At 50.1% G+C, this 16,537-nt stretch overlaps 1 protein-coding gene across 1 annotated transcript in view; it reads right to left on the reverse strand.

The window, feature by feature from the left end:
- Positions 1-235: 235 nt before the first annotated feature.
- Positions 236-16,537, reverse strand: part of SYNDIG1 (synapse differentiation inducing 1) — a 97,726-nt gene continuing 81,424 nt past the window's right edge. The window contains exon 3 of the mRNA XM_034662361.1: positions 236-1,422. Within this exon, the coding sequence (XP_034518252.1) occupies positions 1,264-1,422 (159 nt within the window). The 3' untranslated portion in view covers positions 236-1,263. The remainder of the gene's footprint in view (positions 1,423-16,537) is intronic.

The raw sequence follows: 16,537 nt of genomic DNA on the forward strand, positions 1-16,537 counted from the left end.
GAAAACTTAAGCAGCCAGGGGTGTTGTGACCCTTATCTTAGGAGACCCTCCTACTCTTCCACCAGCTGAGTCCTGAGTTGCTCTGTGGTTATTTAACACAAGTGAAAAGTAGAAATGAAACCCAAGAATAGATATTAATCAGAAAAAAAACTCTTAAGCAAGAAAGCTAAAAGATAATTTTTGTTAAGTAATGAACACTCGTAAAACAGCAGTGAAATGGTATTAAAACGTCTGATTACTTATTTCTCAGCATTCGTCTGATAACTTAAGCAGCATGAAGCAGTAGTTGCACTTAAAAAAATGACGAGAAAATAGCTATTCATTTTGTCAACAGGGAAGGTTCATTTCCTTTTAAAGACCACTGGTGTCACTGCTTATCACCAGGGTGTCAACACAGGCATCTTTTTGCTGAGATGGTGTCCACAGTTCCTTTGCCTACAGTTCCCGGAGCAAACCTTGGTCCTTCCAGAAGGGGTCTTGGGAGGGGCTGTGGCCTGCCTCCCACCCTAGATCAACGAGGCCCCAAGACCACATATTGCTGCGTGGTGGCTGCTGGGTTTAGACACGTTCCAAAGGAAGCCCGATGTTCCTAGGCTGGGGGCAGCGTGGAGGGAGTGTCCACTGGGCCTGGAGACAGACCCCATGCTATTCATTCCGGCTTTGCATTCGCAGGGCTGGACCCATCTGAAGACCAGGGACAGCTGGGAGTCCTGCCAGCCGTTTTGTCTCTCTTCCTGCCAGCCCCATTTTCTTCCTGCAGGGAAGGTTCATGGATGGGGGAAATGCCGCAGGAGTGAAGCAGGGCCACAGACAGAAGTGATGTGTCCTCTGCCCTCTGCCTATTGCACCATATTCCATAAAAAATAAACACATTTGTACTGTTTGTGTATTGCTAATGCTATGGCATTCCAGGCACTGGCAGGCTGCAGAGACAGCTGCACTGTCACGAATCCACCAGAATCCATCCAAGACAGCCTTGTGGGTCAGGATCTTTGGAGCTTCCCTATGGAAGGGTCAGCAGCGCCCATCTGCCTCGTGCTCTACACAGTGCTGTGAAAATGAAATTAAAGGGTAAAAACAAAAGAAATCCATGGGTAGAAAATTCCAGGGCTCTATGGAGTCGTTTGGCAATAACTTAGTGTACAGCATTGCACAGGCGTGTCTGCCTGTGAGTCCAGCCCTTGCCAGCCCTTGCCAGCCCTGCCTTTTCTGCATCTGCATACTACCGGCCCCGGGTTCTTCCCCTATGCGCCTGGACGAAGCTCATAGGTGGTTGTTCTTGGAGAGGTAGGCGATGAGGGCCACGGCCACGCCCACGTAGATGCCAGTTCCGATCGTGATGGACAGCACAGCCAGGAACAGGGCCCGCCGGGAGCTGGTGCTGGCCTGGTGGAAGTCTCCCTTGGCTACGGCTTTGTTCGTCTGTTGGAGAGAAAAGAGGGAGGAGAAAAGGAAGTCAAGATGAGCAAGTCAGAGCAAATGAAGTGAGTGTAGTGTTCACCTCTGGCGTCCTTCTGGCCTTGAACTTAGCTGACACCAGATAGGGACCCACTTACAGATAACTGGGCATGCTCCCAGTGACGCGGCTGTTCCATAACTGGTAAGGAAGAAATGGGCGGGGGGAGCATTGCTCCCCCAGGCTGCAAGGCAGTCAAAACTTTAAAAAAGAGAAGAAAAGAGCCCCCAAGGAATACCCATGGCTGGCAGCACTCTGCCACCAATGTGGGGCCCAGGGCCTCAGGCACCAGGATGTGAGGGAGAGAAGAGATATGACACCCCCAGCACCCTCATTTCTACCAAAGGATGACCTTTCTTTCATTTGAATAGCACTGAATTTTTGAAAATATGTTCACACTTCCCAGATTTAATCTTTACAACATAGTAGGGGCGTGAGGAAGGAAATTATAGTCCGCACTTCCCAAAAGGAAGCTATGGCATAAGATCATTAAATCAGTTGCAGGATACTTAACACCGGTCTTCAGCTGGTGGCCATGGAATCATGCATTCGTGCCCATCGTCCTTCCTCACCATAGCTGGAGTTGGTAGAATTCATCCATCAATAAAATATTTGATATAAGACAATACCCATATTTCTGTTCACTCAGTTGCCTAACAAGGGGTTGATTTGATAACATTCATGTTTCTTGGGGTCACGGAGTGGATGGGAACATGGAGGTTTTGGATATTGTATCTAGTTGGGTATTTTGTAGCAGACCCCAGGTACCCATCCCCAACCCCTTCCTTTGCTGTCCCCCTCCACAAGTGAGACTAGAAACGTGACACAAGATTGTGGGACTGTCATGTGCTTCAGTTGTAACCATCCTGAAGGGACCAGCTGAGTAAAATGGTGAATTTGGCTGATGGGAGTGGAGGTTACCATGGCATGCTGACTCCTGGGAGGGTCAAGTGGTGGTGAGGAGAGCTAACCCCGAGCTGGCCAGGGATTCTCTGTGGTCAGGGTAAAAGCAGAGCCCACTCCCCAGGAAGATGTCCTAGATCGTTCTCTGGCCCACCTCCAGAAAGCCAGATTTTCACCAGCTCCCATCTCCACGTGTTATTGGGGGGTATTTCTGCATTGTGTAAGCCGGTAGGGGAGTTGGTATGTTGTTTACTCAAACTAAAATATGCCACCACGTCTGCCACGGACCAAAGGGTGAGACTCAGAGGTAATTGGTGAAATGAATTTCCACACTCCACAGTCCTAACCCTGACTGATGAGATGTGGAGCTCTGTGTCAGGCTGAGGAGGGCCCTGGTCCGCTTGGTGGCCTCTCTTTCCCCACCTGATGGATCCTGGAGGTCAGTTTTTGTCCTCTTCCCCTCATTTTCTGGCTTGGAAGGGGGCTTGGGAGCTCACTGCCAACAGCTCTTGTTGAAGCAGAGCTAAGGGAATGTAGAATGGGAAGCCTCCTAGGACAATACTAATTAATTAATTAAGCCTTAATTAGCTGCATTTCATTATCTAACGCAGTGCTCTCAAACACTCCAGAGTCCTATAACATCATTCCCTGGAACTGCCCTTCCTTAGCCAGGCGGCCACCCTGCATTAGAATGGGGCTTTGCTGCTCTCTCTCATTATCCCCACCCTGAGCCCCCAGGAGAGGACGCAGATGTGCAGAGAGGAAGGCAGGGCACCCTGGGCACTCCCTCCTCCTGAACACAGGCCCTGCCTGCAGCGCCTTTGTCCCAACTACCGATCTCATTGGAGCTCACGCGTTTTCGTAACTGTGTTAGTAGTTGCCTTCCTGGCTCAGCCGTAAGCTCCGGAGGCAGGTCCCTGTCTGCCTTGTCCGTGAGGTCTGCCTGGAGCCTGGAGGAATGCTTGATGAATGACCAGGTGAGTGGGCTGTACAAGATCAGCTCCCTTCAAACACTTCCAGGTGGTACTGGCCGCAGGTGCACGCTCCTGGGTTCTCCGGTGGCCTCTATGAGGAAGGTAGCGGCACAGGGCAGCCCTGACCTAAGCTCTGGCCCAAACCCACAAAGCTCCCCTCTGGTGGGTGCTGAGCCCACAGAGCCAGCACTCTCATCCCCGGGAGCCAGGAGTGTCTGCTGGGGAATCAAGCTCCAGCGTTGCCTCTCACGGTCCAAGCTGGGAGAACTGCAGCTACGATTTGTTTGGTTATAGGGCAACAGTTCCAACAGGAAGTGTGTTGTGTTGTAGATGCTATCAGCTGAGATGCGTAAGAAACAGTAAACAGAGCCTCCTTGACAAGCAGGCTGCTTTTCAACAACGCCACTCAGTGTCTGCATTTTGCAGAAGCCCCCATGAGGTAGCTGTGCTGTCTGCACTCAACGGACTGGGCATCCTGGTCTAACGAGGTGGTGTCTGGTGCGTCCTTTGTTTCCGACAATGGATCCCGTGGCTACAAAGCAGGTTGCACATCCTTCTGAGAGGGTGAGACCTCAGAGAAGTAGCTCCATTCTGAAAACTTCTGGGCTAAGTCTCCAGGCTCTTCTTGCTCGGCATGAGGGCAGGGATTCTTGTCCTGCGTCCGGGGGTCTTCGAAGCCCTGATGCTGAAAGTAAGACTGTATGTGCATGTGCATTTTTATGAGATGAAGGTCAGACATGTTTGCTGGATTCCCAAAGCAGCCATGTTCCCCGATGCTCTGACTGCTATGTTGGGGCAGGGGTGGGGGGGGAAGGGGAGAAGGTACCTAGGAACAGAGCCAACTCGGTGTCTCCTGGTAGGGACAAGAGGACAGCACAGGTGCTTCTTGGCTGGAATGAGCAGATGTTGTTTGCTTGTCCTAATTGCGAATCTAGACTTGTCTACACCCTGGTCTGCACAGGCAGCCCATGGTTTGTAATTGAGCATGCTACAGGCACGCTGAGAGCCCGTACTCAGCACGGTCCGTGTGTCTCGTCGGCACCAGCTGCACCTGGTCATATGGCTCTGCAGCAGGAGTTCTCGAACCTGGTGCACATTCCAACTGCCAGGGAGCTATGAGAACTCCTGATGCCCTGGTGGCACCCCCGACCAGGGAAGTCAGTAAGCCCTGGGCTGGGACCTGGCTTCTGTGCCTTTCATGCTCCCAGGTGATTCCCATGTTCAGGCAAGGTTGAGACCAAGGTGGCCAACTGTCCTGGTTTGCTCAGGACTGAAGGTATTCCCGGGACGTGGGACTTTCAGTGCTAGAATAGGGACAGGCCAGGCAAACCGGGATGAGACTCACTGCTTCGCAGGAAGGCATCCCTGGATCTGGCATGGAGAGCATCCTGGTGACCCACATTTTCTGACAGAAGCATCTTTTCATGTCAGCAGGCCCGTGGTAGAGGGAACGAAGCTGGGTGAGTTGGAGCTCAGGAGTGAACTCAGCTTCCTGGAGGGTATCCCCAACCTGAGGTCTACCCACACATTTGGTTGTGGCAGCCGTGTGCCCTCATGGCCTGTCTGATTGGTGTGCAAGGTACTGTTTTGATTCCTGCATGTGGACACTTGCAGGAAGGGAAGCTGCCCACATCCTGGGCACTCATAGTTTTGTCTTTAGCTTGTGGGGTGTCATTTCCAAACCTCATTCCCTCTTGACTGGTTTGTGGCCCCCAGGAGTTTATAATTTGCTGGCATTTTATCTCCTGATTGCTTCCTTTCTAATGGCAGCATCGGGCTAACCCCTGTTTTGGCAGGGTCAGTGTGCCCTGCAGGTGGGAGCCCCATCCTTAATCCGTGTCTGTCCTCCTGGGAAGATGCCTTTCGCTGTGGAAGGTGATGTGTGCCGGAGGAAATGGAAGGCTTACAGCTCCTCCTACTTGTTCTCAGACATTCAAAAGGCTTACTTGATTGGTCTTGGGCTTGTTGGGGGCCCCTACCTCCTGATTTGCCCGCACCTCTCCCACTCTCTCTAAATGCTGCCCACACAGACCCTTCCACGGCATACCTGCTGTGGTCCCTGTGCTCTGCCCTGAACCCTGTTCCTGCTCAGCCTCGTCTCCTCCCACCGTGGGGTGGCCTGCCACCAAGGCCCTCCCATAGTGGGGTCAAGGATACTCCCAGCCCAGGGAGTGTGTGTAACTTCATTTCAAATCAAATGCTCCACTGACTTTAAAAGGAAAAGAGGGAGTCCGAGACTCCATGTTCCCATCTGTGCAGTGGGCCCATGGAAGTGAGGCAGGCCTGCTCAGTGGGGGCTCCAATACTGCCTCCTGTCCTTCGCCCTCCAGACCCACGCTCCTCCCACATTTGCCTGCCTGTGGCCGGGGGAGGCTGACCTGTCCTTCTCTCTGACCTGGTCAGCTTCTCCGAGTGCTGCCCTGCAGCCCCATCAGCCTGGAGGAAGGGATGGACTGAGCATTTGGGAGGGCCCCAGCACTGATGCCTCCTGCAGGCTCTAACCCCCTGCCCCACTCCCTCCAGGCCTCCATGTGGTGGTGGCTCTGATGCACCTGCCCCAGTCACTGCACTGTCCTTTGTGGCCGCATGCCAGCCACCTTTGTAAGTCGACCCTCCCCAAATTATCTCACAGGGGTGAGCCATCTATTTCCTGAAGGAAGCAGCTGCAGCTACGGTGGTGATGAAATGTTTGCATCCACCATAACCTGGCTGTGGGCCTGGAGCAGGCTGTGAGGACCTGACCCACAGGCTCCTTTTCACGGTGAGATGCTTGCTGGTGTCCAGGCACCCAACCCGGCCTGCTCTCTCCTGATGGCTGTGCTCGTCATCCACTGCCGAGAAACACATCATCCTCAACTTGGGGGCTTCAGACAGGAATAAGCACTGACATCTCTACTGGTTTCTGGGGGTCAGGATTTTGAAAACTAACTGCTCAGAGGGCAGCTCTGACCTGACCTCAGGGGGCCTGGGTTGTGTCTCCTCAATGTCCTTGTGTTGTGGGCTGAAGCAGGACAGAGGGCTGGAGGGGAGGCAGGTTTCACTTGCTCACAGTGTCCTCCTGCTGGAACCTTCTGGACTTCATGGCCCTGTTCACCTCCCGTCTGCCCGGAGTCCCCTCCTAGGACAGAGGCCTGTCCTTGAGGCATCTGGAGATCTGCTCAGGGGGCCCCTGCACGAAGTGCAGCCATGGCTCAGGCTGGCTCCTGCTTGCACAGGTGAATGTAACCTCCCATGAAGGCACGAGACGCACACATGATGTCATAGTCCGGGGCTCCTCCAGCCAGAGCAGAATCAAATAGGAACCAACTGATGGGGCAGTGACCATTCTGGCTCCTGGGACTAGGCTAAGAGGCACTCCTCCCCATGGAGCTCATGTTCCAAGGGCAGTTGCCTACAGACAGCTCTCTCTCAGTGTCACCTGAAGGCCGAACTGTGAGGGTCAGCGCACTGGACAGAAGGAGGTGTGACACTGTGAGTGGCCCCTTGGGTTCAGTCCGCAAAGAGCCCTTCCCATTCAGGTCCCTGCAGAGGATAGGAAATCCACCTGCTCCCACTTTGGGCTGGGAACCTTATCTCTCGGGCCTGGGTTTTCCTTCCCTGGCCTTTCTCTAACAGGTCATGAGAGAAGTTTGTTACTTTCTTTTTGGTTCTAACCCTCTATCTACTACTCTCTGGTCAGAAAGTGCAGGTGGCAGGCAAGGTCCTGAGCGGCACCCAGCTGTACCTTCTGTGGGACCCAGACTTTCACCCTTTGGAAGGTGGCTGAGAGTAAAAGTCACAGGGGAGGGGGAGCATAAGGAATCCAATCAGAAGTCAAGAAGCCCTCGGGCCCCATGGGGCACCCCGGGGACAGGGCTCAGCACAGCCCCGACGAGGGAGATGTCCTCCAAACTGGCACCCGGAGGCGTTTAGCCCTTCAACACCCCGCTGGAACATTTCACACTGAGACATTAAATGCGCACTCTGGTTCTTTAGTTACACAATTACCCGCACTTATCTGGTTGTGAAGATACATAGAAAACCCGACTTTTAAACTAAAGAGCAAAAGGAAAACATTAGTGCTAAAAGTCATGAAAACCACCAGCTTCCTTTCCTCTCCCTTGAGTGGAGGGATTTACACTGAGGAAATAAAAATCATCTCAACAAAGAATGAGAAACCAGGACAAACATGCTTTGGCTAAGCATGAGGTTGGTCAGATGTGCCATGGGGGTCACACCTCCTGATGCTAGGACAGGCACCAAGTCAAGCCACCATGTCAGGGGAAAGCAGCATTTATCACAAGGCAGGATGCTTCTTATAGTCAGTTTGGCCAGCTTGCAGAGGACTGACAGCAAATTTACATTTCTTGGGTGGCACTTCTGAATGCGTATGCTTATTTATCTATCATACCTCTCTCTGTTGGTGGTGACAGACCCTGCCACGTGGTAAGTTTTAGGGGCTTTATCTGCAGGGACTGGCTTCTCCTTGTGGTCTCCGACCAGACGGGGTTCCTGCTTTGCTCCAATGTTTCCTGTGTGTCCAGGTCCTGCCGTGGCCAGGGATCAGCCAGGCTGTCTGATTCTCCCCCACTTCCTATACGGCTGCCCTTCTTGATGCCCACTCAGCTCTGGGTTTACCTGAGATTTATCTTGGCTTTTGTTGGCATGACCGTGACCTTCTTTGTTCACTTTCGCCTGGCTTCCTTCTTCTGCTCACTCACAACAGCTAGAAGTTCTATCTGAGGCTCAACATCACATGAGACGTGGCCCAGGGATACAGCTGCTCATCAGCATTTGCCAATTTTCGGAACAGGAAAGGAGAGCTAGATCAGACCTCTGAAGCCCTGTGCCCCCGTGGAGAGGACAAAGGGGTTGGGTGTTGGGAGGCAGGGAAGGGAATCTGAAGGGACCGTAAGCATGCTGTGAGATCCAGGTTCACTCCAGTAGGAGGGTAGGTGTTTGCCTTTCACTTAAGGAGAGCAGCTTAAATGGGGCACTGGGGGGTCTTGTGTGTCCCCTGCGTGGAGGGCACATGCCAATTCTTGCCTGGAGAATCTCAAAGGCAGAGGTGGGCTGGCCAGTGGCTTCCGGGTCGGAGCTGAAAGAAGTGCTGCTCTGTGGGGACAGGCCAGGATCTGCCATTGAGGACCGCACACAGTGGGCTGCCACAGGAACTGTCTTAGAGCCTGTTCAACAGAGACCAACTGAGGGGCAACCAGACCTCCACAGAAAATGCTGATGGAAAATGTATGGCTTGTCTCGAGCAAAGTACAATTTGAGGATGCAGAATGTGTGTGGGGTCTGCTAAGAACCCTCCAGAATGCACAGACGGGAAAGAAAACCATATACATCCTCCAGGCCCAGAGGGCATGAGGCCTGGCATGACAGGCTGAGCTGGGTAAGACTGCTCTATTCCCCATCTGGCCATGCTCACCATGCCTCACTTCAAGGGGGCAGACACCATGGCTGGCAAGCTGGAAGAAGGGGTGGGGGGTAGAAACTGCACCTCTCCTTCCTGGGCATGCAGGCATGTCCCACCTGAGTACAGCTTGAAAGAACAGTGCTGCACACCAACCTCCAGGCTCAAACGGAAAAGAAACACAGTACCAAGTGTTGGCGAGAATGTGGAAGGGCCAAATTCTCATACAGTCCTGGTAGGAGTGTAAATTCTTATCACTACTTGGGGAAAGGATCAGCACTTCTTACAGCTGAACATATGGGCATATTATCCAACAACAAATCTACTCTTGGTAAATACTTAAAAGATATTATTTATATGTTCACTGAAGGACATCTACAAGAATGTTTGTAACAATAACCATCATAATAGCTACAAACTGGAAGCCAGCCAAACGTCCAACAGCAATAAAAGAACTCAATAATAATGGTACCCAGTAATGGTAAAGAAAGAAATCTCAGAAACAAAATGTGGAACAGAAGAAGCTGGACACAGGATTCTCTTTACACAAAGTACAAAATTTTCTATGCTGTTGGCATAGAGATCAGGTTACTGGATATCTTTGGGGAGGGTCAGTCACTGGAAGAAAGCATGGTTTTAAAAAATCTCTTTCACCCCAAGATACTTTTAGAAATGATTCTAACCAAANCCTGCTTCTTCCTCTCCCACTCCCCCTGCTGTGTTCCCTCTCTCACTGGCTGTCTCTATCTCTGTCGAATAAGAAAAAAAAAAAAGAAATGATTCTACCAAGAATTAAATGACCAGATAAGAACTATTCATAAAGAATAGAGAAACTCATTTTATGAAACTAGTAAAATCTTGATATCAAAACCAAAAAAAAGGAAGTAAGGGATGAGAAAAGGAGATGCGATCTCTCTATAAACACAGGTGCAAATCAGGTGAAGGTGTGCTCTGGCTTCCCTCTCCACACTGCTCTTCGGCCTCTGTATTTGCAGTGGACTTTTAAACCCCTCACTCACCTACTATACCCTCATTGGAGCCTTACCTGCCGCTATTGAGAGAGGGGCTCCTGGGGGTCTGCTCACCACCCCAGCAGCACCCTACAGCTGCACATTTCAGGAGCCTGGACAGGCTCAGTGCACATTCGCTCAATGAATAAAGAACAGAGGACGGCGCAGCCTTTTCTCCACACGCTGTGGTCAGAAATNCAGGAGCCTGGACAGGCTCAGTGCACATTCGCTCAATGAATAAAGAACAGAGGACGGCGCAGCCTTTTCTCCCCCTGTTCCTGAGTGCAAACACGCTGTGGTCAGAAATATTTCCATCTTGTCAAGAACCCCCTGGAGGCATCCCCATGGCTGACAATCACTGGCCTTATACAGAGTCTACAAGCTGATAAGGAAGTTATAAATCCGGGGTGTCCACAAAGGAAATATTTATAGCCACGGCTCCTTGCTGGGCAAGGGAAAGCCTGCCTGGCTCTGCTGCTGAGCACCAGGAAGGATGTGGCTGTTTAAGCTTAGGCATGATGCAGTGCTCTGCATGACAGAGGGAGAGGGGTTTGCTTCCCCTCAGGGAATCCAGGAGCGGAGGGGAAAGAGAAGAGCCAGGAAGATGGTCAGAGGCTGGGTCAGAGAGGGACTGTCTAGGTGTGTGCCCTGCAGGAGAGCTTTCTGTGATGATGGAGATGTTTTGTCTGTGCTGTCCAGCATGGCAGCCCCTAGAACACCTGCCTCCTGTGACTGTGGAATCTCTCATGGGGACGTGCACTGGCCCCCGCTAGGTGGTCATCTCCCCTTCTTGAGATGATCTGGAATGTCCCAAAGGATCTGGGCTCTGATCCTTCACAGATGGGCCAGGAACCTTGCGCCAACATTTCTCTTAGCTCTGGGTTGAATTTCTTACAAGCTTTGTCAGCATCTTCACTTCCTTTGGCTGGAAGTGTTTGAGGCTCTAGTAAAATCATGATTTTCTCTAAGAGACACCCTGCCGGTTGGTTTCTCTTACACTTATTTTGAGGGTAAGACTGGGTAAGGTCAGATGTTTCCACATTCCACGTCACCCATGGATCATTTACTCCATTTCTGTTGAGGAACAGGGGTTCAGGCACAGCTGGGAGAGACTGAGAAGAAAATACCAGCACCTGCCACCAGCCTCCAAGATTTGTGACAGGTTCCCAAAGACACATGCTGTCTCCAGAACCATCTCTCTGGAAATTTATAGCACTTTGGATACTTTATGGCTCATTTTTCCTCTAGTACCAATATCTGTCTGACTGGATTACATTTCTTTGCATTATTGCAAAGGTTATTTCCATTATTTATTACTGTTAACATTTGCTATGCACTGACAAGGTACTCAGAGCTGTATTTGAAGAAGAGACAGACTCCATGTAACATTCTGAATGAGAGCAGCAAGATAATTTGGACTTAAGCCACACAGATGGAGAACCTCCCAGAGGCAGGCATCTCACACCAATCCTCAACACACGTGTTTCTTTCCTCACATGTACTTAGTTCCACGTACATTTTTATGATTTCCCCCTTCTAAACAACTGTTCTATTTAAGCCATTTAAGACAATGGGTCTTCTGTTGCAAGTTCGGTCAACAGCAGAAATGAGACTGGTTATGAAACAAATGTACAAGCTTGTGTGGGGCATGTGAACTACCATCATCTCGCATTCTCTGTGCGGATTAGAGAAGCTGCCAAACTCTGGAGAGCGCCCAGCTCCTGAGAGGCCTTCCCGAGGGCCTCCCAGCCTGCAGCCTCTGGCCAGTTGACACTTTCTCCCCTCAAGGCTGGCCTCCGGTCCCATCTTGAGAGAAGCTTGCTGTGGTTTCCCCACACACCTGTTTTGTTTGCCTGTGAGAGGAGGGCTGGAAGACTGGGACTCCTTCAGTGAGAGCCCGGAGAAACTGAGAGGAACCCAGGCAAAATGGGAGCCTCTGGGGAGGGCGAGGGGGGCCGTCCACTCTGTCCCGCCTCCTGGTGCCTCCAACTGCCACTTTCCTGCCCAGGGCGCCCCTCTACACTCCTACCCAGTGGCCCAGCCCCTTCTGTTGCTTCTGGGTCACAGGTGCTCAGAATGCAGATTGTTAGGGAATGACAGTGATCAAAAGATCATAGGAAATTCTATTATTAGGGAGAATTAAAGATGAAATAAACTAAACTCCATTTTTAAAAACTTACTGTCCACCTTCTGTCCTGGGATCCCATCCAAGATACCACATTGCATTCAGATGTCAGGTCTCCTTAGGTTCCTCTTAGCTGTGACAACTTCCCAGACTTTCCCTGTTTTGGAGGACCTTGACAGTGTTGAGGAAAACTGGTTAAATACCTTCTATGATGCCCCTCTACTGGGAGTTATCTAAAGGATTTTGGGGAGGAAGTCCACAGAGATAAAGTGCCCTTCTAATCACTTCATGTCAAGGTTACATCCTACCTACAGGGCTTATCACTGGGGCTGCTGACCTTGACTGCCTAGCAGAGGTAATATTTGTCAGGTTTCTCCACTGCACAGTCATTCTTCTTCCTGCCTTTCCATACTGTCTTCTGTCATAGGAAGTCACTACGCAGCCCACACTTATGATATGGGACATATGCTTTACTTTCTTCGGGTGGAGTCCTGACATAAAGTATTTGGAATTCATCTATATGGGAGATTCGTGTGTTCTCCCCAAGAATTGATTCATCCAGACATTTATTTATATCAGTTTGGACCCTTGGATATTTACATTATACTTTGGCTTATAATTCAATAGTACATTACTTATTTTGTCACTTTGACCATTGAAAGCTCTTTTAGGTTGGTTCCCGTGTCTCCTTGACATGCTCCCATCCTTTTGCTTTTGGAGCACTTTTTCCTTTTTGTACGATAGGATGGTGTTCCATGTTCATCTTTTATATTTCCTGCCCAAATCCTAGAATCAGCCATTTCCCCATGGAGACCTGATCACTTTTATTGGAAAATGGTGTTAGAAAATAAGATCTGGGCACTGGGTGTGCTTGTCACTCTAGAGGTCTCATTGATTCTGGGCTTTCCCAGCAACAGACCTAGGAATTTATATATATCATAATACATACATACACACACACACTCAAACATAAGCATCCAGTCCTTGTTGTCTCAAGCCACTAAAGCCATTTTGGGCTTTCTCAGCAACAGACCTAGGAATTTATATATATTATAATACACACACACACACACACACACACACACAAGCATCCTGTCCTTGTTGTCTCAAGCCACTTAATACTTAGCTACAGAGCGATAGATCACCAGAACATTCACTACTCTGTCCTAGGTACTGGGTCTTAGTACCAGGATGTCGTGATATAATGACTCTGGTTATCCTCAGTTACAGAGGAGGAAACTGAAGCACAGGGAAGGACAGAAACTTGTTCGAAGTCACACTACTGTTAAAGTGATGGATTTGAAACCTGTAAGTCTGACTCTAGAGGAATGCTCTTGCATTAAGCTGTGCTGCCTCCCAAAAATGCTCAAAAATACTTTAAAAAGGAAATGAAAGAGAAATTGAACTCCTCAACCACAGCACCTGGGATCACTGTAGTCAGATGGATGAAGCTGTGTCAGTGGACTTCTCTCCTGGTTGGTGGACTGAGCCTCTTGTTAGAACAAGGAAGCCAAACCATCTTTGAGCACCCTTGCTCATTATGGTTCTCATTATTGCTTCAATTGAAAGCATCTGCACCCTGCGGGATGTGGATCATCTGAATAGAAATGTCAGCCCATTTACCCAAAACACAGATGAGCAGACCAAATAGCCTGCGCTCCAACGGCGAGCCAGCTTTCTCCCACGCTGCCAGTAGGGATGCTGATGGATGAATAGGCGCCGTCTGTTCCTGTGGCTGCAGCCCCCCCTGAAGCAGCTCAGCAAGGAAAACCAGCACGGGGCTCCAGAGAGGGTGAGGGAACGGTGAGGAAAGGAAGGAGGAGGGAGAAAGGTCTCCCCATTATGTGAGGTGAGCCCTCAGCCTTGAACAGTCTCTCTGGCAAATTAGATGTCTGCACTAGCAGATGGTCCCGCTGCCCTTCTGACCTACAAGCTGCAGGTCTACACCTGGGCTCACAAAGGGGGGCCAGGGGAGAGAGAAGCTCATACCACCAGTATATATTGCTACCACTAAATTTATCTTGTATTTGCAGGGCTGAAAATTCTCAGCAAATCCTCATGTGACGCCATTTCAACAGTCTTAGGAACCAAAATATTCAGACCCTGGGTACCTCCTCCCTAACCCAGTGGGCTGTAATGAGAGCACCTGGTGCTGGTCAGCTGCAGAGAACAGGCTTCTTTCTCCAACACTGGCTGGCAGGAATCAAGGCACCCTCAAGCCAAGCTTGAACCTTAGCTGGGATGGATCTTAGTGTATAACCTTGCTGTACACAGAGCTGCTTCCATTTGCCTTAGCCTCCAGGAAGCTCCCCTGTCCACATCTGAGCTCTTTCCAGTCAAATTCGACGTCAGAGTAGAGACCTGCCCTTTGAAATCCAGCATCTCATTTTGAAGCCCCAAAATTCATGTCCAAATACTATTCTGAGGAACCCATATGTCCCCTCTGATGCTGGGAGGTCCTGTGGACAGACCAGGGACCGTGTATATACCCCGGTTCACCACTAAGCTGTATTGCCTGCATACAATGATGGTTTTAAATTACTGGCATTTGGGGACTTTAAAAAATTTCCCCTATTCTTTTAAATCCAATAAAAGCAGATTTTCTGTCTTTGTTTTTGAATCTATTCCAACCAAGCAGATTCTCATTAGCTTGCGTCTGACATCCGGCGCTTCATTAGAAGGTCTAATAAAGAAGTCAACATAAGCATATTTGTGACTTTGCACTCTGCTCCCAATTGGGGAACCTGGGGCACGAAAGTGAGGAGTTGGTGCGCATGTAGGCAGAGTGAATGACGGTGATTTCTCCACAGCTTGAAATCCATGCATCTGTGCTGAAACGGGGTGATGCAGTGGAATAAAGGGGACTCTGTCTATTGTGTATTCATATCACATCAAATCATGTCTCAGAGGCAAACATTCTCAAAATAGGGAAAGGAAAAGCAGCATTATAGAAACATCCTCTTTGAACCAAACATTTCCTGAAATGTGGCACAGGGGATGTGGCCCAACAGGCATTTGTGGGAAAAAACAGACACTTTTTACTTCACATTGAAATATCAGAATTCTTCTCAAATGATAGCTCTCAAGGACTCAGGGGGAGCAGGAGACATGTGGACACCTTTCAGAAAATAATCCCAGTTATGACGGCTGGTCCAGCTGGAACCTGGTTTCCAAATGGAAATTCCCTTTTTCATTTGGGATTTAAAAAGCAAAACAGGGGAGCCTGGGTGGCACAGCGGTTAAGCGTCTGCCTTCGGCTCAGGGGNCGAGAGAGGGAACACAAGCAGGGGGAGTGGGAGAGGAAGAAGCAGGCTCATAGTGGAGGAGCCTGATGTGGGGCTCGATCCCATAACGCTGGGATCATGCCCTGAGCCGAAGGCAGACGCTTAACCGCTGTGCCACCCAGGTGCCCCGGAAATTCCCTTTTTCATTTGGGATTTAAAAAGCAAAACAGGGGAGCCTGGGTGGCACAGCGGTTAAGCGTCTGCCTTCGGCTCAGGGCGTGATCCCGGCATTATGGGATCGAGCCCCACATCAGGCTCCTCCACTATGAGCCTGCTTCTTCCTCTCCCACTCCCCCTGCTTGTGTTCCCTCTCTTGCTGGCTGTCTCTATCTCTGTCGAATAAATAAATAAAATCTTTAAAAAAAAAAAAGCAAAACAAAACAAAACTTGGGAAATGAGTGTTTTATACTCGTAATTAGGTACATGCAAGGGAGGCCTGTGGGAGGTTGGGGAGGGACTGGAAATTTGTATCTTAGCTTTGGCTGCTGTAACATAGTACCATAGATCTGGGGCTCATCTTTCTCACAGTTCTGGAGGCTGGAAGTCTGACATCAGGGTTCTGGTGAGGACTCTTCCTGGTTTGCAGATGGCTGCCTTCTTGCTGTGTCCTTACATGGAGGAGGGAGAGCACTCTAGTCCTTTTATCCCTTTAGGAGGGCACTAATCCCATCATGGGGCTCCAACCCCATGGCCTCATCCCAACCCAATACCTCTAGAAGGCTCCACCTCCCAAATGCCATTGCATTGGGGGTCAGGGCTTCCACATTTGGATTTGGGGACACAAACAGTCTTCGGCAATCTGGTTCACAGGCATGTTGCTGAGGGACGAAGATGCAAAGTCAACCGAACTGAATCCTTTGTCTTGAAGTGGACACTTTTCCTTTCAGCAGAGGTGGTTTGTGGAGGTTCCTGTGTGGTTTACAACTATTGTCCCTTGGGGTATGCCCTGGTGTCATGTCCCAGGGATGTCTGCCACGACCACCTCACCTTCATTCCACTTGACTCAAAAATAAGTTCTGAGACTTGACTCCCTCTCTCCCACTATGTCATCACACATTTGGGGTTGCTTCAGGTCAGGAATTCTTGCAGCAGGAAAATAAAAACAAATCACAGGTCCCTTAGGAAATAATGTTGGAATGTGCACAACCCCAGCTGGCAGGCCTTGCAGCCAAGCAGAAGGCAGCGAGTTTCCCCAGGAAGAGGCCAGCCAGCTAGGAGTGAACCCCAAACAGGGACCAGCGTGAACTACTCGCTGGCAGCAGATGCGAAACAGTTTTAGCAACTTCAAATCCAGCTCCTTGTTAAGCAAGCCATCATAAGAGGACTGACTGAATGTTAGAAACAAGGGAGCAAGCCAAATGCAGCAACACAGAGGCCCAGCCGCCAA

The sequence above is a fragment of the Ailuropoda melanoleuca genome, chromosome 6 (genome assembly GCF_002007445.2).
Source record: "Ailuropoda melanoleuca isolate Jingjing chromosome 6, ASM200744v2, whole genome shotgun sequence".
Lineage (NCBI taxonomy): Eukaryota > Metazoa > Chordata > Mammalia > Carnivora > Ursidae > Ailuropoda > Ailuropoda melanoleuca.